Below are 21,105 nucleotides of genomic sequence, written 5' to 3'. Positions count from 1 at the left end.
TTCTCCATGTCGAAGAAGACCCCGATACAGTGCTGGTTGTGGATGAACGCTTCCCGAACTGTGTTCTCAAAGCGAACGAGGTGATCGGTTGTGGAACATGTCTTTTTAAAACCGCACTGGTGTATATCTAAAAGTTGCTGGGACTGAAGTATGAAGGTTAGTCTGATGTTTAGTATGCTTTCGAATGATTTTGCTATACAGCTAGTGAGTGCTATTGGCCTGTAGCTGGTGGGACTAGTTGGTGGTTTGCCAGGTTTTAGGAAGGGTACTATGATTGCTTCTTTCCATACTTGGGGGATTTCTCCACTTATCCATATTTTATTGAAAAATTTTAGGAGAGCCTCTATGGCAGTCTCAGAGAGGTGAGCAAGCATGGCATAATGTATATTGTCTAGGCCTGGTGCTGTCATTTTACCGGATGTTAGTACTGTGTTTAGTTCCTGCATGGTAATAAGCTGATTGTAGTCTTCATGTATGCATGTTCCAAAGGGCAGGCTTTGTTTTTCTACTATTGTTTTGTGCTTTTGAAATGTGTGTGTGTAGTTGGATGAGCTTGAAACTGTGGAAAAATGCTCACCCAATATGTTGGCCTGCTCTTCTAATGTTGTTTGTGTACCGGGTGTTGTTAGCATTGGAAATGTGAATGGGGTAAAATTTCCAGTGAATTTCCGCACCTGCTCCCACATTTTCTTTGATGATATTGAGCTGTTTATGGAGGATATGTACTGTTGCCATGATGACCTTTCTGCGTTGCGTCTAATGTATCGTGCTTTGGCTGTAGCCCTTTTGAAGATGAGCGAGTTTCCTGCAGTGGGATATCTGCGAAGGTTGCCCCAAGCCTTGTTTTGCTGCTTTTTAGCCAATGAACATTCAGTTGACCACCAAACTTTATGTGTTTTTCGTGCAATTTCAGACGTTTGTGGGATGGCTTCTATTGCTGCAGATATTAAGCATGTGACAAATTTTTCATTTATTTCTTCTATAGCAAGGGTTTCGGCATATTCTTTTTCTAGTGTGGCCTTCGTTCTGAAAAGTGCCCAGTCGGCGAGGTGAATTTTCCATCGCCGTGGCTTCGTAGAGAGGATGACTGTTGACTGTAGTTGATGTTAGCTTTAAAACCGTAGGTAAGTGATCACTTCCCCGAGGGTCGTCTAAAACATCCCAAACAAAATCATTAAAAACCGATGGAGATGCAAATGCTAAATCGAGGCAGGTCATTTTTCCAGAGCTGGGGCAAGAGTACGTGGCTTTTCCCGTATTCATTAAACATATGTTATTCGAAAGAATAAAATCCTCGATGAGCTGACCCCTGGAATCAGTATGCTCACTTCCCCAGAATGAGGAGTGTGCGTTAAAATCCCCAATTATCACATATGGCTCAGGCAACTTCTCTTGAAGTTCTTCTAGATCACGCATGGCAATTGTGTTGTGTGGTGGTATGTACACAGAGCATATTGTTATCGTTTTATTGCTAATTATGTTTACTGCGACCGCTTCTAAGTTTGTCTTTAATGATATCTCTCTTGCAGGGACATCGCTTCGCGTTATGATAGCGACGCCTCCCGAGAGTCGGCTAGCTTGCACTCGGTCTTTCCGGAAAATATTATATTTTTTGAAGATGTTTGTGTGCTGTGGCCCAAGGTTTGTTTCCTGCAGGCACACAGCTGTACGTGCCATTGTTTTCAGCATTTCGGTTATGTCTATATAGTTTCTGTGTAGACCTCTACAGTTCCATTGTATTATATACGCCATTGTGATAAGCCGGGGATTGGGGAAAGTTATTTATTCTCAGGAGCAGTGATTCGTGGTTTCCGTTTCTTCTCTAGGTAGTCTCGCCGCCGCTGCAGCTGTGGCGAGCCAGGAGTTGAATCCATCGCCACTCTCGTGGCGCTGGATTTCCGCGGAGACGCCGCGGGTGCGTGTGTTTTAGATGTCGGCGGACTTTCGCTGACATCCATTTCCTCCACGGTGGACGTGGAGGATGCTTCTTGGTTGCGATAGCCCGTGGCCTTCGCATTCGTCTTTTTTGTTGGACCGCTGAACCAGTCCCTGCTCCAGCGGCAGAGTCTCTTGGGCCAGCAGGTGCCTTCTTAGAGGGGTGGGGCGACAAGTCCAGTTCAGCAGAGCTGTTCTGGGTGTCTGTCGCCGAGGATGCCGCTGCTGAAAGTGGGGCTTGAGGGCCTCCGGCGAGGATCGCGTGGTCTTCCCGCGAAATTTTCAGCCCTGTGGACTGTGTCACCGACTTCTGTGGTGGGGACTTGGTTGTCGACCCCAGGTTCTTCGGATCGACCTGTGTGCCGACAGAAACTGAAGGCGGCGACGGTCCCCGCGTCACCGCTTCAGAGTATGTCCCTTTCTGTTGGAAAGAGACGCGTTTTTTTGCTTCAAGGTAGGGCAGGTTTTCTCTGGTCTTCAAAGTTATGATTTGTTTTTCTGTTTTCCAGACTGGGCACGACCTGGAGTACGCGCCATGTGCGCCATTGCAGTTGATGCATTTTGGTGTTCGTTCGCATCTTTCCTCTGTATGTGCGTCTTCTGCGCATGTGACACAAGTTGGTTTACCGTAACAAGCCAACATGCTGTGTCCAAAGCGCTGGCACTTGAAACATCGTCTCGGGAAAGGTATGTATGGGCGGACTTTACAATGGAGGTATGCGGCGTGGATGGAGTCAGGCAGAGTTGTGGTATTGAAGGTTAAGACAATGTGTTTTGCTTTGATTTCAACATGTTTCTCCTGATGTGTTTTGTCTTGATTTCAACATTGTTTCTCCTGATGGTTATTCGTCTGGCTGCTATAACTCCTTGTTCAGATAGTTCTTCCATTTCCGCATCGGTACTCTGTAGGAGTTCATATTCAGATATGACGACGCCCTTTGAGTGGTTCAGGGTGCGGTGCGGGGTTACCTGTACACTTGTTTCTCCAAGATTCTGTAACGACATCAGTTTGGTGCTCTGTTCTTTTGTGTTAATTTCTACAAGGAGATCTCCGGTTCGCTGTTTTTTTGCTTTGTAGTCTTTGCCTACACACCTTTTTAGGGTGTTGGCGATCACAAATGCAGACAAGTTTGCTACAGGTTCATCTGTATTTGAGTGAACCATGAAAAACTTTGGAAACGTTTCTGGTTTCTGTGGCATCAATTTTTTCGCATCGGTGCGACCCCTTTTTGGGGGCCGATCAGATTTTTTTGCAAATTTTTCCATACGGCATGTACTGGCTAAGGGTTCCTAATACTCTGTCGCCTCTGATTCACCCTTATACACAGAGGAAGGTCCCCGGACTCCCCGCCTGGTAGACAGACGAGGAGCCCATCGGCCGAGGATTGACCACTTCCTCGACCGCCACCGTTCAAGGTTTCTTCCCTCCACCTTTCAACCTATCGCCACGGTACGGATGACAGCTTCGGTATGGGGGCTAAGGGTCCGTGGTGGCGCCAAGCACCAACACCTCGTTACACGAGGTGCCCTTGCGGGGCTACAGAAGATGAAGAGGAAGGCTGTGAGATCTGGGGAAGATGCCCCTCGAGAAGAGGTGGTGCGACCTGTGGTGGTGTCCTACGTGCACAAGTTAGCCCACAAATTGAAAAAGGTCGCGAGCAGGCATAGTGTGCCGCTTGTTTTTTCAGCCCCTGAAAAGCTCGGAAGCCTTTGCTCTCGTGTGGAAAGAGGAAGTAAAGAAGAGAGGGGGTGTGGCACCAAACATGGGCGATCGTTCACGAAGTGGGCCAAAGGAGTTCTCTATGAAATTCCCCTCTCGTGCGGCCGCTCCTATACAGCGTTAACTGGGCGCTGCGTTAACGAGCTAATCAGGGAACACGAAAGAAACATCAAGGAAAATAATGAAGGCCCGAATATGCCTCAGCATATAAGGTCCTGCCCGTCACGCTCTTGTGAGCCATGTTTTTCCGGTGAGAGAATTCTCTCAAAAAGCAAAGATACAAAAGCTAGCCGCCGCGGTGGCTCAGTGGCTATGGTGCTCGGCTGCTGTCCCGAAAGACGCGGGTTCGATCCCGGCCGCGGCGGCTGAATTTCTTTGGAGGAGAAATTCGAGGCCCGTGTACTGTGCGATGTCAGTGCACGTTAAAGAACCCCAGGTGGTCGAAATTTCCGGAGCCCTCCACTACGGCGTCTCTCATAGCCTTAGTCGCTTTGGGACGTTAAACCCCATAAACCAACCAACCAACCAACAAAAGCTAGGGAACTAATCGAAGTTTTTTTTTTTTTTATGGAACAGAAAAGGAGCATGTACGTGAGCGACACATTCATACCTTTGTACAAGGCTGATAACAATTTTTTTCACCCGCTGGCTATCATATAAACTTTGAAGATGATAGCATTCCTTGCATGTAAGATGGTATATATTTGTGCGTGTTGCCTTCGAATAAATCGCTTGTGAGTGGCGCTTCGTCCCGTCTTTCTGCCTTGCGCTGTGTCTCTTTTCGCGCCTGTAACGAAAGAGGACCAATGGCGGAGGAGGAAATGGAATGCAAGTGGATGGTTACAGCCACGCAGTGGTTCCGGGACAATTGGGGTGTAAGGTTAGCATGCACTGTTCACCGTAATTTCAACGCTTAAAACTGTTCAACATTACAGTTCAATCACGAAAGACTCGCAGACAGCATCGAGCAAGCGTCAAATGCCGCGGTATACCCTCCTGCTCGCCACGGTGGCCGCTACAATTCACCTTTTTTCCCCCCCAAACAACGCACAAATTACACGTTAGCGGCGATGGAAGATAAAAGCCGCACGTCCGCACGTAACGGGTTCGCGACACACCCACCTCCCGTATCGAACCGGCAGGGCCGGACAGAGTGACAGAATAACTAGCGCCGTTTGAAAGAGCGTTGAATGAGGTAACAATGGAATAATTCAACCCTTATGGAAACGGCGATGAAAAAGTAACATGCATGAACCTTATTACCAAGATTTATACAAGACGAATGGGAAAACAAATCGTCTCAGAGAAATATGTAAAGCAAGCACTTGAAGGATAGGGAAGGAATTGATTCTTTCGTAAGTCCACACTTATTCAGTGTTGGTGGCAGCCACAGCTTGTACGTATTCACAGCTAGTGCCACTATTCGTGACGTGTTATGCAATAAATTTGGTTTTTACTTAACTTGGCCGTGTCAGAGAGAAAAGCATCCTACTGCCATGTCTGCGATTTGTACAGTTTTAGTATACAGTACTCACACATTTGATCAACTTTCACGATACGTAATTTCGAGAACAATGGCTGTGAAGGTGAAAAACATGAACGCGTGCTATAAGCTCGTAATGCACCTTTTCTGCGGTATCAAGGGCGCCGAAGCCTAAGCGCCAGCCTCCTGCTTTCAGTCGAACACGCAGAGGAGGGCGACTACAAAATTCGCGAAAAGCCTATCGCTCATTGAAACATTGTGCCGTATAGAAATCGATTCCGTCTGAAACATACATGGGACGCACTGTTTGGAGGGGCGGGGCACGGATTCGATATTTCGCTCGTTTCCAAGAACGAACGAGTCGTGCGCTTCGCTATTCTCATTTTACGTCCCACTGGCTGGCAGCGATATACGCAGACGAAGCATTTGCAGCATCGCCAGCCTGGTCCCGACAGTATACAGCGTCAAAATATACACTAAAAAAAGACGCCTTCACACAGCCACGATGCTCGTCGATATGCTAATGGCTTGCAACGCCCTGCTGTAGCCTCCCGTCAGCCTTTGGATGGGAGCTCGAGCGGGACGCCGGAAAACGCATACGCTCCGCATGTAAAGAAAAAAAAAGAAAAGAAAAGCAGAACGCGGCGGGACCAACAAATGCACAAATAAACGCAGACCCTCCCTGACGCATACATGCCTACCCCCTTCCCTTCCACGATGAAGGCAGCCCCATTCGTCAGGCGCGAGCATCAGCGAGGCTCAGCTTGCGAGCAGAGGCCCCGGCGACGTCCCCGCGCTGACGTACTTGCATCAGTTCTCGATGCCCGCGATCCATCAATTTGCACGCGCAGAGGAGCCCCCCCCCCTTCGGCCCGCTCTGCTTGTTTTCGCACACGACTCACGCCCTATGTGGCTGTCGGCGCAGGCCGACTCGGCGACTTCCCTGAGCAGAGACTGCTTACTCTGGCGAGACGATAACAACAGCGACAGAAGAAGAAAAAAAAGCGAACGGAAAAAGAAGGAAAAAGAGAGAAATAGCAGGGATGAACGGAAGCAAATGTGGCATGGGTTCTTGCTTAGTTTTTTCATGCTGCCTGCGTGACTGTTATTTCTTAACTCGCTCTCCTCCCGAGAGTAAAACGGTCTGCCTACGAGCGCTCCTGGCTGGCGCTGTGCTTTTATTTGTTTACGTTCTTCGCCCACGTTTCAACCGGCGGCGCCTGCGCAACGCCCTCCTCGAGACACGTTTGCGAGGGCTGCTCAAACACCGCAGGGCGCCAGCTAAGGCCCGCACACGCCGCTCGCAAGAAGAGAGCTTTAAATTTGACTCGTCCGTGTGACGAGCGCGAGCATACTATAGCCCTCGGGTTTGTCAGCACCTTACTCATAGCGGGCAGGTAACAGAGTTGGACAATGGGAACGATGACAGTCGTCAGACGGGGATAATTGTGCGCGCGTAGAAAAAGAGCCGAGAACAGAGGCAGTCAGACGCATCCTGGCTAGCTACGCATAGAGGCAGACTGAACCTGAACGTAATAATTGAAAAAAAAACCTCGACGAATTTGAAGGGCGCTAAAATATGCGCGAAAATATAGCCCTACCTCAAGCAGTATTCCCTGAATAAGCGAAACAGCAAGTTCCCTCTTCTTGATCGGCAACAGCAGTATCGCCCGAGACTTTTTTTTTTACAGGTATTACATGTTATTACATGTTATTACATGTTATTACATGTAAAAAAAAAAAAGTGGTGGTTTATATTAGCGTTACGTGCACCTTTCTTTTGTTATACTCGCGCAGCTTTAAATCAAGTTATAAAACGACTGACCTTGAAAGGCACTTAAACAAGAAAACTACAGTGCCTTCCTAAAATATCGGACGTTTTTCCCCTTTTACGCAACATATGACGCCTCGAGTAGTCGACTGTCGAAAGAATTACCAATTTATGGTAGTTAAAACAGAAGATGTTCTCTCAGGGTGTACTTGGTTTCTGTGGCACGGCTATATTATTTTTCCCAGAAAAGAGAAAAATACAAAAAAGCCAATAGTTGAATTCCTCCCATATGTCCTAGGAAGTGAGCTCGAATAACGTGTTCATTGTTGTGCATCGGAATGATAGTTTTCGTAGACAGGTGGCTCACTTAAAAGAAATAAAAACGAGAACTTAAAAAGATGCGAAGGTTTGACACGACTGAATTTCATTTTATGAATCCACCTGTTCAGAGAAACTTCATACGAATAAACTTCAAGTTTACGCTTCCTCAACTTTACGGACTTCATAGGCTTCATGAAACTTCATAAACTTTGTTAGGGCAGAAGCCTATGGCGCCAGTAGCTAATTTCCCCCTACCGTGCCCGTCTGGAGGGGTTAGGAATGGCGACAGCGGGTCGCGCGCTTCGGACGCTTCGGACGCTGTCCAAGGCTGCGGGAAACGGGGACCAAGGGGGCGACGACCCCTTGAAAGGATCCCTTGACAAACATAGAAGTGGGGGTGGGGGACAATAAGGTCGACGACTCCTTAAACCCCCGACTGTCTAGCTAAGCAGTGGCGCCTCCAGAGTCGGGCTCTGGCGTGCACTGGGCTCCGCCTACTTGTATGCGCAGTGCCACTGCAGCAGTATTGGTTGGAATTGGGCGAGAGCCGGTTTATTAAAGCTCCGCCCAATTATCGAGGGGATAAAAACCGCTGCAAACAAAGAGCGGAAGGAGCGCGCCGAGTCCCAGTCTCGGCCGCTTTTCTGCAGCCTTTTTTTTAACAGCCTTTTTTTTTTAGCCCGCCTTTTTCAAGTTCTTATATCCGGTCCCGTCTTCAATAAATCAGTTTTGTCCCAAGAAGTTTGGAATTGCTGCCCCAACCGGCAACGTGTCGCTGGACGAGCGGACGAAGTACCGCTAACCAACGTACGATCGGACCAACCGGCCATACCCCGACCTTCTTCCTTTTAACTAACTTGAAGTTGCTTAATAAGCAAATTTTTATTTCTAATTTGCTTCAAAAGCCTGAAACTTCCAAACATTAAAAGTTTCCATTCGCAGGCTCCACTGCGTTCTGTGCAGCAGTGCTCGCTTGCAGGCCCCTTCACAATATCGTGTCGAAATGATATGACAGCGCTCACGTTTGTAATGATGTTTACATACAGCGACATATGTAGACGATATATATCGCTGCAGCCCATCAATCTGCATGACGTGCGGAGTCGTCAACGTCGCAACGCCTCTACTGACGAGCTGTGCGGCACAAGTATGCGTCAAAGACACAGGAAACAAAGTTCGAGATAAGCGTCAGTTCATTTAACAGTGAAGAAGTTTGCTTGGCAAACAGGTAAAAAACAACAACAAAAGATAATAACAGAAGCACCGGCGAAACTGAGCTGAGAAAATAGCAAACAATTTTTGCCGCCCCTCCGAAATACAGCAAAAATGAAAATAGAACGGCAAAACGGAAGAAAATATATATAGCTTCAACATAGATTATGCCTCACGGAATGATACTGACCAGGTATTAGCGCCACGGCAGAAAAAATTCCTTACTTTTTACTTACCATTCATTTAGAAAATGACTGTCGTCAGCGATCTCTGTTTACAAGTTCTAACTTATTCACGCACTGATTACTTCCAGCTCTTCTCCCCGTCTCCCCTAAAAAAGTTCCTCTTCGTTCTTTTTGCCCTCTTACCGCTTCGATCTTTGCACTGCCTTTTTTTTTCCTTGCCGCACGCCGCAATAGAATTTTCACGACGTCTCATTATATTTATTACTCATGCTGAAAAAAAAAAGGGGGGGGGGGTGCGTTTTCAGAGTTCGGAAACGAAGTCTGTGGTTTCGTTCCAGAGCTTCCGTCTCAACTTTGACCTCCAGTCGTTCTCTCTGCCCATTTCCTCGTTGCTCTGCTCCCCAAAGGGGAAAACTTTTGTCCCCTTCCCCTCAAATAAGGCAACGAAGTGAAAGCGGTTTAGAGCCCATGGAAGCCGACCTTTCCCCTGCAAGCTACATCACAAATAAAGATGTTTACCCAAATCTTTTCAACTCCCCAGAAGAAGGCGATTCCGTTCCTCTCGCTCTGGTTGCGCGCCAGTGGAACGCAGTTTCTATGCTCACCGTTTTTTTTTTTTACTGAAATTTTTTTTCCAATTGGCGACCTCGTTACACTTCAGCAGAGGAAGTTTTCCCGTCTTCTCGACTTTCGCTTCACTTTGGCGGCACATGTTCGGATAGCGGCCCCAACGAGATCTTGGCTTTTTCGGGCCACAGCCTCTGTGCTGCCTTTCAGCCATTCATTAAGGGCGGGAGAGCATTGAAAAACCATAGCTGCCGTTCCGATGAAGAGCAGAACATCTTCACTAACCACGTGAGCAAAAGATTAAATGACGACCGGGTTCGCCCGCTGCTGGGAAGGTAATTTTGCTCTACGTCTCGGCGGGGCCGAGGTCGCGTCTTTCCAGATATTGCTCTGGACGTAACTCGACTCAAATTTCGACTTCGCTATAGAAACTGCGGTATAAAAAGAAAGGTCAAGCGACAGAAAGAAATGGCAAGGTCTAGAAAAACTGCTTTCACCGCCGATGCCGCAGATAAATAAAAACAAATAAAATAAGGGCTCGAGGAAGTAAAACCGCCGAAGTGATGTGGAGAGACTCAATTAGCGTGAAGTGCAGTAATGGAGCTCCGTCAGAAACTTGGATGGAACCGGCTGTTTCCTTTTTAGCTTGCGTAGAAAATGACGGAGCTCGAATGCCGTGAGTTCACGCACGCACACACGCACGCACGGACAAGAAAAAAACTGCGTCCAGACAGGCAAGCACGGGAGCGCAATGCAAAGGAGGCCGCCCTTTTCGCCCGAGTGGAAAATGTGTCAACACACACAAAGACCAAAAAACGAACGGCGGAGCCGCACTCTCAGCGGCTGCGACTTGCCTTTCCATCACGCCGCGCTTTTGTCGTCAGCATGCACTTTTTGCTTCCGTTCCCTGGACGCCCCTATACGAGGTCGAAAGACAGCGAGGAGGCAAGCGTCCGACGATGTGATTACGAAAGGGGGCGGAACGGGGCAAGGGGAGAACATTTGATACAACGAAAGTACCGATACGGGACTGCGGATTGCGGAAACTGACGGCTCTCCGCAATAGAACCGTGTCCTTCAGCTACTGAAGCTTGCGCTTCGGCTACGAAAAGTGCACGGCCTCGCTCTTGATCTTTTCAACAGGACTATAGACGAAGCCAACGGATTAGGTTGCTCGATACCGCAGACGGGTTGATGAACGCAACAGAGTGGTCCAACGAGCGGCTGCGGCGCCACGCCACGCGTTTCAATGAAACCCGGAGGGGCCTGCTGAGGCCCTTCGATTCCAGTACTGGGCGCTAGTAGCAAGCGACCTCGAAACTGGAGACGCAACCGGAGGAAAATGTCACCAAATGCTGAAAACGGCAGGCATGGGCGCCGTGACAGGCACACCGCAGAAGTGTGAGCCTCCAATATGAACGCTGCACGTTTCACTCATTCACCACTGCCTGCCACTTTGTTGCCCGCCAACAGAAGAAAGCGCGGATTCCTTAGTTGTACACTGGACATTACACCAGAGTAAGGTGGGATCCGTGCACGCCTAAAGTCACCGTTGGCGTGTCACACACATCGGTTAAATCCACGAGCGGCTGAGCACTCGCCTAAAGTGACCGCACAAAAGGCCACACCACGTATACAACCATCACCGAAGAAGCACAAAAGCAGCCGTGCACTCACCGTATTTCGGCACTTGTGGTTCCAGGCCGCATTCGAAAAGGGGCACAGGCACAACTAGGAGGAGAGAACAAAAACGAGCCATGGTTAGCGACAATGACGTGCTAGTCTGACACAATGCAGGAGTAAACAAAGTAATCGCTACTGCTCCCTTCGGAGGAAACCTCCTCGCGAGACTCGCACACACGACCTGCAGCTGCACCCAGCGCACGCGCAAGTGCAAGTGCAGAGCGCAACATCCGATTCCTAGCTGCATGCATGCTCGGGCTCCGAGGAGATTCAGCCTTCCCGCAGCCACAGTAGGCCGAACACTTCGGAAACTATGTATCCGCATACGCGGGACCCCGTTTAGAGACCGGTGCACGAGATAGAGCACGTTTGTATTTTGTCCTTTGGTGAGCACGTCGTTCGTCATGGCGCGGCCAGCACACAGATATATGCATACACGCACGCTTCTGCAAACTTGCCTTTCTGAGTAGAGAGTATATAGACCGAATCTTTCCGGGAGTCTTTTTTTCGCTGATGTGTTTTACGGGTGGACACCTCTGTGCGCAATAGACAGGTGTTCCAGCAAGCTTCTTTGATTTGAAGAGATAAATAAGGACAGCGTGCCACCGACGGGAGCCGCGCCAACTCTTCAATTCCACACCATTTTGCAACCACTTTTACCGGGCATAACAACGAGAGCGTCAATACCAGCTCCATTTTCTCAATATATAAGGAGGGGAAAAAAAGGCAGGGGGGGGGGGGGGGGGGGGGGGGGGACGCTGACTAAATAACAAATAAGTATTTGACGCGAAGCAACAAGTATATGTAACAATGGGGATTTTCTTTTCGTTACAGCAAAGTTCACTCTAACTCTCACTTTATCATTCACCAAATGTCTCGTTGACAGCAGTTATTGAGACCAATGCGGTCAAACCGAAATAGAGATCACAGTATAGTGCAAAGTGCAGAACAACAGTTGCAATTACAGCGTTTATGCGCAAGCATAAAATAAAAGTGAGAAAGAAAGTCCGCGCACTTTCCACCCTCCAGTGGGGCGAACATTGCACCCCCTCGGCACCCGCTTGTAAGCTTTCCAACTTTACGACAACCCAGACGAAAACAACAATAGCGCGTAACATTTCTCAACAGCGACCGATATGACGACACAAAGTGCAAAACGAGACGATAAACTATCGACAGCGCCTCGCTCCAAAGGAAGACGTCGAAAGAACGAGCCAATAAAAATGAGCGCACTCGCCGTGACAAAATAAAATAAAATTTATGTAGAGACAGCGAAAGAATGAACCCCCTCCAAAGAAAAAAGAAATGCAGACATACTGAGAGAGTGGGACTACGAGAAACGCCGCGTAGGCAGTGAACGCCCCGACCGCCGGGCGTAAGCAGGGAGACAGACCGACAAACACGCCAGTCTGCAGAGCGAAAGCCGAGGGCGCCGAATGTCGCAGCGGTGCTGCAGACGGCCACTGCGCAGCAGAAGGACGCTCTTTATTGCTTTTTTTCTATCCGAACACGTTGGGCTCGCTATTGTTGCGAAAAGCCAGCGTGTGCCACACAAGACGTGCGCGCGTCCCTTTTCTCTCTTCTTTTCGGGCACGTAGCTTTCAAACACTTGTACAGAGCAGCGACCGCGAGGCGCTTTCCTTTCTTCTGCACCCCCCCCCCCCCCCCCCCCCCCCGCATGCTCCGCACCACCCGGAAAGCGAGAAGTGAAAACCAAGAAGCGAAATAGCGCACTGTACATGGAGGGAGGGGCGCGTTCAAAGACGCGCGGCGAAACATAAGCGCGCATCTCTCCGCAAATGGGGCATTGCCACGCGCGCGGCGGAGTTCTCGGAACAACGCGCCGTAATTTCACGATGACAGCTTTCGCGAACGGCGAGCGCTTTTGCTCGCCCGCCGCAACTGCCCCGGATGCAATCAGGACGGAGGCGAGTGAATCTTTTTGATGCGGGATTCTTCGCGCGCTGTGCAGGGCGAAACACGCGATGCGACTTCGCCCGTCCGCCACTTCGATTACGCGAAACAAACGGCAGCGCGGGCCGCGGTGAAATTTTCTGCTCGGGTTGAGGCACTTAGCGGCCGGAGGCAGAGCTGATTAACGTCGCTTACCCCAGTGCGAATGCCGGCGGGAGAAAAAAAACTCGAGAGTTCGTGCACTTTTTGCGCGACGAGAGGGCGCCTCAAGCGGCAACAGCTGAAAGCACGACTGGCGGCAGTGGCACTCGGGGCGCCAGCGTTCGCCCTGCTTTGGCAGTGCGAGTGCTATGAATGGTGGTATGCGTTGCAGCAGCTTTGAGCAGTCTTGTCAGAATATCGCAAGCTTTTGTGGACGCTGCGGAGCTGCCGTAACACTCCACTGTATCTCTGCGTGAAGCTTTTGCAGTGTGTTTCGTTTTCGTGACTACTTCAGAATCTTTCACAATTCCGTCGCTCAGTGGATCGATATTCCACGTTCGAGACACCGCAGGCGGCGAACGTCATTTCGGCAGTTCGTACCGCGAGATCAATACGGGATAGTGTTTCAAGAAAGAAGGTACGCACTCGCCGCACGTGTTCCATTCAACAGTCATTTTTCGCCAGCCCGAACATCCTGTATTACGAAGCATGCATGCGTTTGTGCTCTGTGCCCCAAACTCGTCAAAGTATATTTATTCATTTGCGTACCTCAAGGTGGTGCGCAGCGGTGATACACAAACGTCAACAAATGTAGCACTGCTGTCTGCCTTCTTCTAATACTGAACACAGTGAATCGCGTTTCTTGCGTTGAGGTTGCATCACAGCCGCGCACTAGTGGCTTTCTGGGTGATTTAAACGCTCCTTCTTTGCACTTTGAACGTGCTATGGTGCTCACAGGCGGCACTGGCCATGCCACTGGAAAGAGCTACGGTAATTCGCTTCCGACGAAGCGACACAGTGCTTGCAATGATTTCCTCCGTCTTGCTGCTGCTGCTGCTGCCGCAGAAAACATGGAAAACCTCGAGTTTTAAAAGCTCACTCTTGGAATTAATGCGCACATCACTGCGGAATCGGCGGAAGAAGTTAAATCCCGTCACATGACACGTTACACGTTACATGTTACATGACAATTCCTTATGTATCTGATTGCGCATTTCGACTTCTTAACTTCGTGCAGCGTCATCAGCTTATTTACTTCGGACAAAATCACGTGCGTGGGCGCAGCACCCCGCCTTTTGGCACGGGATAATGCTGGCTTATGATCGCCCATACGCAGCTTTCAAGTTGCTGACATTAGAGAGTTTTAGTATTGCGGGCTTTGCGTAATTGCGTGCATAGCGGAATAGCGGGTCCAGAGTGCGCATGCGCAGAACGCTAACGGGGAAATAGCGTTAGCGTACGCACGCAATTTTCAGAATTTAGCGTTGCGGCTTTTGCGCCCTTAGCGTGGAAACATGGCGGCGTCCTTTCAAGCGAGAGCCGCCCGCTTCAGCCGATTCAGCAGTCCTTGCGACTCCGGTCGACACGTTTACCGGCAACTACTGGTGTGGTTGCTTTTCGCTATGACTTACCTTGCTTCGACGATAAAGTTTAAGCTGCAATTCAGCCCAGTTTTTGAGATACGCTCTCGATTCTGGAGCGCGCAAGCCTAATGGAAACTCAAGCTGCAATGCTACCGTCTGCAACTGCCCAAAACGCAGCAGAAACCTAGCAAAAACGTCTGGAACGAGACAAAAATAGATTTGGAGGTTTTTCGCGATGTTTTATGGACTTAAATTATGTAAAACGAGTTTATATTAAATTTACATAAGTTTTTTGAACATTAGACGTCATGTGATGGCAAATATTCTTGCTCCAACGGCTTGTAGTTAACATTGCCTTTACTAGATGGCGCCACTGTTTTACGTTTTTATTTCATTTTATTGTAATTTTGGGGTCATTTTGCAGACGAAAATGAACACTGCACTAATAATTCGTATAAAAAACTCGGAAATATTATAATTTGGCAAGTTTATTTGGCAAGTTTACCATTTCAGAAGGACCATTCGCATCCATGTCAAGCAGATGGCGTTTAACGTTTTCAAAACGCTATACTAAAACTGTCTGTGGGGATAAGTTGCTTGCGGCACGCTAACGTAATTTCCCTTAGGTCCGCTATCACGCTAACGCTATACTAAAACTCTCTATTGTGTGTAACATGGCAAACTCATGTGTCACGAGTGTAATGGCAAACTCATTCTCATTACCAAGCGTTGCAATAACTTTTAGAATGTCTGCAGATACATACTACCCTGCTTTCCTGTGAACATCAGTTTCGACGGTAATGCAGGACTAGCCTCGAGAATCCTTCGTGCCCTTCAACATAGGCTTCTACAGAAGAAGTGTGCTGATCGGTATATGCGTGTCAGCTTCTTATCCTTGGCGCTGCCAGCTTTCGTCAGCCCGGGTCTCGCCACTTTATTGGATTGGCTCCTGGAGCGACTGTAACCAGAAGGAATACTTCAAACGTCGTCCCGTACAGACGGAGCATGCATGACCGGTGGGTGCTTCCCGCACCTCGCACGGTTGCCCCGCGCATGCGCATTCCTTGCCTCACCATGGCTGTGAGTGCATGCAGACGCATTCCCCACAGACACTACAAGCCAGTGAATGGCAGTGTTTGGGACATTTTCCCAATGCACTTCAAGTATTTTTCCAATATTTCCGAAAAAAAAACTTGTTTCTTTTTGCAGTCTTCAGACTTCTGCACATTTTACACCTCTACATGAGCTCCGCGCCGCATACCAGATTGTTAAACGGGTCGGCCGACGAGGAGAACGCGCAGATTATATTCCAAGCCGCGGCGGCGGCGTTTCAATGAAGGCGAGATGCAAAAGACGCCCGTGTGTTGTTGTGAGATTCCACCACAGCGCAGGTGGTTCAAGTTAATCTGGAGCCCTACACCATCGACATCCCTCATACATAGACCACAGTGCAGCTTTGGCACGTATAAGCCAGTAAGTCAATCAATCAATCAATCAATCAATCAATCAATCAATCAATCAATCAATCAATCAATCAATCAATCAATCAATCAATCAGTGGCACCGCATCCACGCTTTCATTCGCGCGTTGGCGTCTGCGCCCGCGGCCCACGAAGTGCAGGTGTCACGCCCCCACACTCCTGGCTTCCGGCAGCCGGCGGCCGGGCTTCCAGCGCCGAAAGGTGCCCGACCAAGTAAGTATCTTCCCCCCGTCCCAGCATCCCACGGTCCCCGAGCACCGCACGCGCCCGCATCGTAGGCCTTCCGCGCAGCCTGTGGGGGCTGTGCACTGCGTATATTATTATTATTTACGACCGCGCACGAATCACAACCATTAGTTCGATTAATCAGTGACAGGTCATCGATTAACCACGCGATTAATGGAGCCGGCGTGCAGGGTACTGCAGCTGCTACACGGAACGGGGGAATTATCGATGCAAGCCTAAGCGTGCAGGGAGCACTAAAATGACGACGGCTCTGCAGCCTCCACGATGCAGGGTGAAAGGCACACCGGGCGAAAACTACGGGCGCCCAGTTAGCGCGCCGTTCGAGAGCACTCGAAATGACGGCGCCAAGCAAGGGGAGAGGGGGAGGGGGGGGGGATGTGCCCAAGACAATGCGGGGAACAACACGGAAAGGAGGGGCTGACAATTGAAGGGCGCGCAGCCGGCCGCAGCGTCGCGTGCCAAACACGGCCGCGTTTACAACCGGAAAGAAGCAAGCCCTCGACGAAGGAAGTGGGCGAGGATCGATGCAAGTCGGAGAGCCCGTCCCCCCTCCGGCCAGGGCCACTGGCAAACAGTATAACGAAGGCAGGTCGCCGGGAAATGAGACAAGGGGTATAGCGAAGGGAAAAGCGGAGCCGCCGCAGAAGGAGAACGGGAGCATCGATTCGTTCGCCGTGCACCGTTTAGTTTCGCTGGGCAGCCGAGGAAAGTGAGCCCCGGCGCTGTCTTGCTTCCTCGGTACGGCCTTTGGTTCTTTCCTTTCCAGCGCACCTGCAGGTGAGCCAGATGGTTGCGGGGAACCGATAATGAAAACCCTGTTTTCACGCCACGTTACTCCCGAGGAAGGCGGGGAACGCCTTTTCCCTGCTGACTCAAATTAAAGGCCTTATTCCACACGAAGTGCTCCCGCTCTTGTTCTTCTCCTCCTTCCTTCTCTCCCCTCTCGCGTGCCGTGTTACTTTGAAAGCAAGGCGAGGGGGAAAAATACCGAGTTCACATCTGCCGACGAGACGCGGGCGCCCCTTCCTTTGCGAACACCTTCCCCCAGGATATGTCCACCTCGATCGGGGCTTGTGCAAACGTATTACAGCGGGTGCTCGTAGAGATACTAGGGCTGAAGAAGCACTACGCACCATCTGTGAGAGTAAAATATAGTAAAAATAAGTATATAGTAACAAAACAGAGTAAATACTAAGTAGAGTAAAAAGAGCTCACCAACCAAAACGCGGAAATACCTGCCAACTTGCCCAACTTGTCACGTTAGTAGAAATAACGAGCCCAGTTTATAATAATTGAAAATAATAATAACCCTAAATAAAATCGCAGTAATCGAAAAGGTCCTTCATCACTTTTTTATTCCTTTCGCACTGTATTTGCTTTCACAGTGCAGCTGTGCACTTACCAAAGACACAAAGACAAATAATATACAACGCTTCATAAATCTTGAACAATTCCAATGCATGCCGAGAAACTATTCTTGGCATGCATTGGAATTGTTCCGCACGTGAAGCGCGATACTGCCAGACCATACGTGTCGATGTACTGCACCAAGCTTGAAATAACTACAAGGCGTCTCAGTGTATTTTGTTCGCAAATTTGAGCGCAGAAACCACGATAACGCTAACGTAATGCTTCATTTGTGCTAGGGTTTTGTTCCCAATGAAAAGGTCAAACGCGGGTCCGTTAACCTGCCGCTGCGGCGGGTCAGCGGCGATGGAGCTAGGCGAGCGCAATGTCGCCTGGTAAAATCGCTTGCGTGGCGGACGAATTTCGATGCAGGCGAAATGCAACGTAAGCGCATGTCAAGGAACGCCAGGTGGTCGAAATTATTCCGGAGCCCTCTACGGCGTCCCCCACAGCCCACGCTTTAGGACGTTGCACTGCGCATTCCGTTTACGGTTAGGACCGTAAAGTCAAACACCCCTCTGTCAAATGGTAGCTGCTATGGATCACGCAAAAAAAAAAAGAGAAACAAATTGCGAGGACACTTTGGCAACTATAAAGTGTTGAGAGGTGAAAGCCGAGGACACTATGCCGTGACGACTTCCGGTGGATGTGACTTCACACCGCTCCCGCGGCTATATCGATACCGAAATTATACATCTTTCGGGGATCTTAAGTGTTAATTACGCTTTATTACACACTTTTCCATCTAATTTGACACAAATCCGACGTTTTTCCGACAATTCTGTAACAATTTTCACTATGCCGTGACGACTTCCGGTGGATGTGACGTCACACCGTTCCCGTGGCTATATCGACGTCCGCTCTATTTCGACGTAAATTCAACAATTTTGCCTATAATTAATTAACTAATTGACCTACAGTCATCCAACTCGGCTTCTAGGTTCATTTTTTCCTCCTCTATCTGAAGCAGCCAATGGTTTTCTTACATCTTGCTTAGTTCCCGAGTTAAACTCGTGTGACACGCTTTGTTAACGGACGACCGTATGAGCCATTAAAGGCCTTAAAAAAAAGCCACCGGCGCGCGGACATCAAGACACCCTATACATGCTGTGCACAGCCGGCCTTTCGATGCATTCTTCATGCCACTTTTCCACAAATTCCGCTCATCCGACGCGCCATCTATCCACATCAGTGCCAATCAAGGAGACGGCTCTGACACCTTAGGTGACAGCACACCACAGTTTTGGCTAAGTTTTGGCAGTAGCGGCGCGCCCTCATCGATGAAATGGTGACCATAAATGCCTGTGGCTATAGGCTGCACGAAACTTGGTCGGTGGCATCATTACTGTTACTATTATTATTTACTTTCGATGTATCTACCTTATTTAGCTCACAACACGGCCATTACTAATCTGCAGAATAACGGACACAAAGCAATGGCTTAGTTCGCTAATAACTGCTTAATGGCTAATCCGTTAAGAAGCAAACTCGTTTGCTTCAGATGCCCATTAGAGCTTATAGAGATAGGTGCGCTGGTCTTTATTCACGTTCACAACTGTTTTCAATGTCAGCGCGTACCGGTTACCTTTGTGAATTCGGTGAAATATCTGGGAGTATTCTTCGACAGTGATTTGTATAGGCATAGCCAGCTATCGCACGTTTGTGATAAACTTCGGAGTGCACGGTTATTTTCCCACATTAAATCTATTGTTCGGTTTCATAACAAAAAGCTAATGCGCATGCTCCAATGTACAGCACTCTCCGATTGATAAGCTTCGACTGATAAGAGTGATAAGCTTCGGAGTGCACCGCTGCGCGAGGAGTGGTATGAGGACTCCCAGGGAGCTATGAATGTAAAGTAGACAATGACCAGTTCCGCATATATGGGCATTAACCCATTAGCTTTCGTGTCATAACCTTAAGGCGGAGCTTAAGTGTCCCCTTCAATTATTATTATTATTATTATTATTATTATTATTATTATTATTATTATTATTATTATTATTATTATTATTATTATTATTATACAGCGCCATCCAGGTACCTCGCCCAGCCTGTGTCCTCTCCTCCAAGCCTCAAATCAACGACCGAAGCGGAGCCTTTACCTAAGCCAGGGGAAAATTAGGCTAAGCAAGAATGGGGGTGGCGGAGTCGAGTCATCTCGGGCACGCTCCGCAAAAAAAAAAACAAAACAAAAAAACACGCGGTGATTTCAATCCCCAGCCATCGAGGCTAATGGAAGGCGGAAGATGGATGGCTTATCGCGGGGAGAGCAGAAGACAAGAAAGGGCCCACCGAAAAGAATGAGAAAGGAACGACACAAACGCACGCATGAACATACATACGCCCACTTTTGTTTTGGTTCCAGCCAGTACCACGTCGCGATCGGTAACGCTGTTCCGCGTTATTCCCTAGCTCTCTTACAAACCACGAAAAAGACACCCAATTTTTTTTACACACACTGCTCCTAATTGGGGAACGACGACCAGCATCTGCGGCGCTCACCACGCGAGTATCTCGTCCGCAGGCGTTTTTTATGACCTCCCGCCGTACCCCTCCCCGGTCCCCATCTAACGGAAGAGGAGGCATTCTCGCTGTTCAAAGGCAAGACCGCCCGTTTGCCAAGAAGCGCAGCGGCACCGCTGAAGCGGAACGCAGCCCAGCCCCCGGGATTCCGGCGCGCACGCGTGCCACAAATGCCTGAAATACCACAAGTGCTTCTTTTCCTTCCATTCAGCCGGCGAAGGTAGTTTCCTATCTGCGTGCGTTTAACGCCAATAAATTCAGTCCTGAATCCTTGCGCGCACACTCAAGGCTTTGGAGGGTCTCCACGAAGAACGAAATGCACATACAGCCCTTTCATCCAGAATTTCTCCACAAACTTTACTTCGCTTATTTCGCACTTAATTCCTTCCTTTTTACCTTTCTTCCTTCCTCGCCGAGTATTTCCCTCTCTCGTTGCCAGCCACAAGGTGTACCGCGCAGCAAGTACCGAAAGCACTGCAACGAAGAACCGCGTAACAACTATGCTGCAGCCGAATATGAGAGAAGAGAAACGACGCTTCACGCCGAACAGCCCACTCGGCTGCCGCAGCGGAGACACCCGGCAGCTCTCGCTTCCGTCCAAAATGCGATTCCACAACGGCCCCGAGCGTCGGTCCTCGTAACGATTCCCTCTTTCGCGAAATTTGAGATCGGCGGCCGTTTATACAATCCTTAATGCGAAACAAAGGGATCGAAGTCACGTCGAGCGCACCCTTCCAGCAGCACGCACAGCGGAGCGCACGAACAGCGCCGCGCGGTATACGTGCTCCCCGCGACAATGAACGAAGAGAGCGTCCGCGACGAATCGGCGCCCGCTCGGTATTCATTGCGCCCGGCGCCCTTCCCCGCTCTCGGTCGTGACGCCTTGGGCTGCACGGAGACTGCATACAGAACAACGGCGGCGGCGGCTCGCGGACGGCCGTCGGGACCATCTGCACTGCTCACGCCAGTCTTGGGGGAAAAACAATGGCGGAGGGAACCGCGCGCTCCGCTCCCGAGGTGACAAGCAGCACGAAGTGGGGATGGGAGCAGAGGAAGGCTCGCGAAGAAGGTGGGGGGGAAGAGTTATTC

The 21,105-nt window shown here is 49.5% G+C and overlaps 1 protein-coding gene across 1 annotated transcript in view; it reads right to left on the bottom strand.

Moving 5' to 3' along the window:
- The window catches only part of MCU (mitochondrial calcium uniporter), a 274,468-nt gene that overhangs the window by 99,890 nt on the left and 153,473 nt on the right, over positions 1-21,105 (bottom strand). Inside the window, exon 2 of the mRNA XM_089585000.1 lies at positions 10,872-10,925. Coding sequence (XP_089441126.1) covers positions 10,872-10,925 — 54 coding nt within the window. The remainder of the gene's footprint in view (positions 1-10,871; positions 10,926-21,105) is intronic.

Source organism: Amblyomma mixtum, chromosome 3 (assembly GCF_055824585.1).
Source record: "Amblyomma mixtum isolate Tamu chromosome 3, ASM5582458v1, whole genome shotgun sequence".
In the NCBI taxonomy this organism is placed as follows: domain Eukaryota; kingdom Metazoa; phylum Arthropoda; class Arachnida; order Ixodida; family Ixodidae; genus Amblyomma; species Amblyomma mixtum.
The sequence above is the reverse complement of the archived record's forward strand: the minus strand, read 5'-3'. Positions and strand labels throughout refer to the sequence as shown.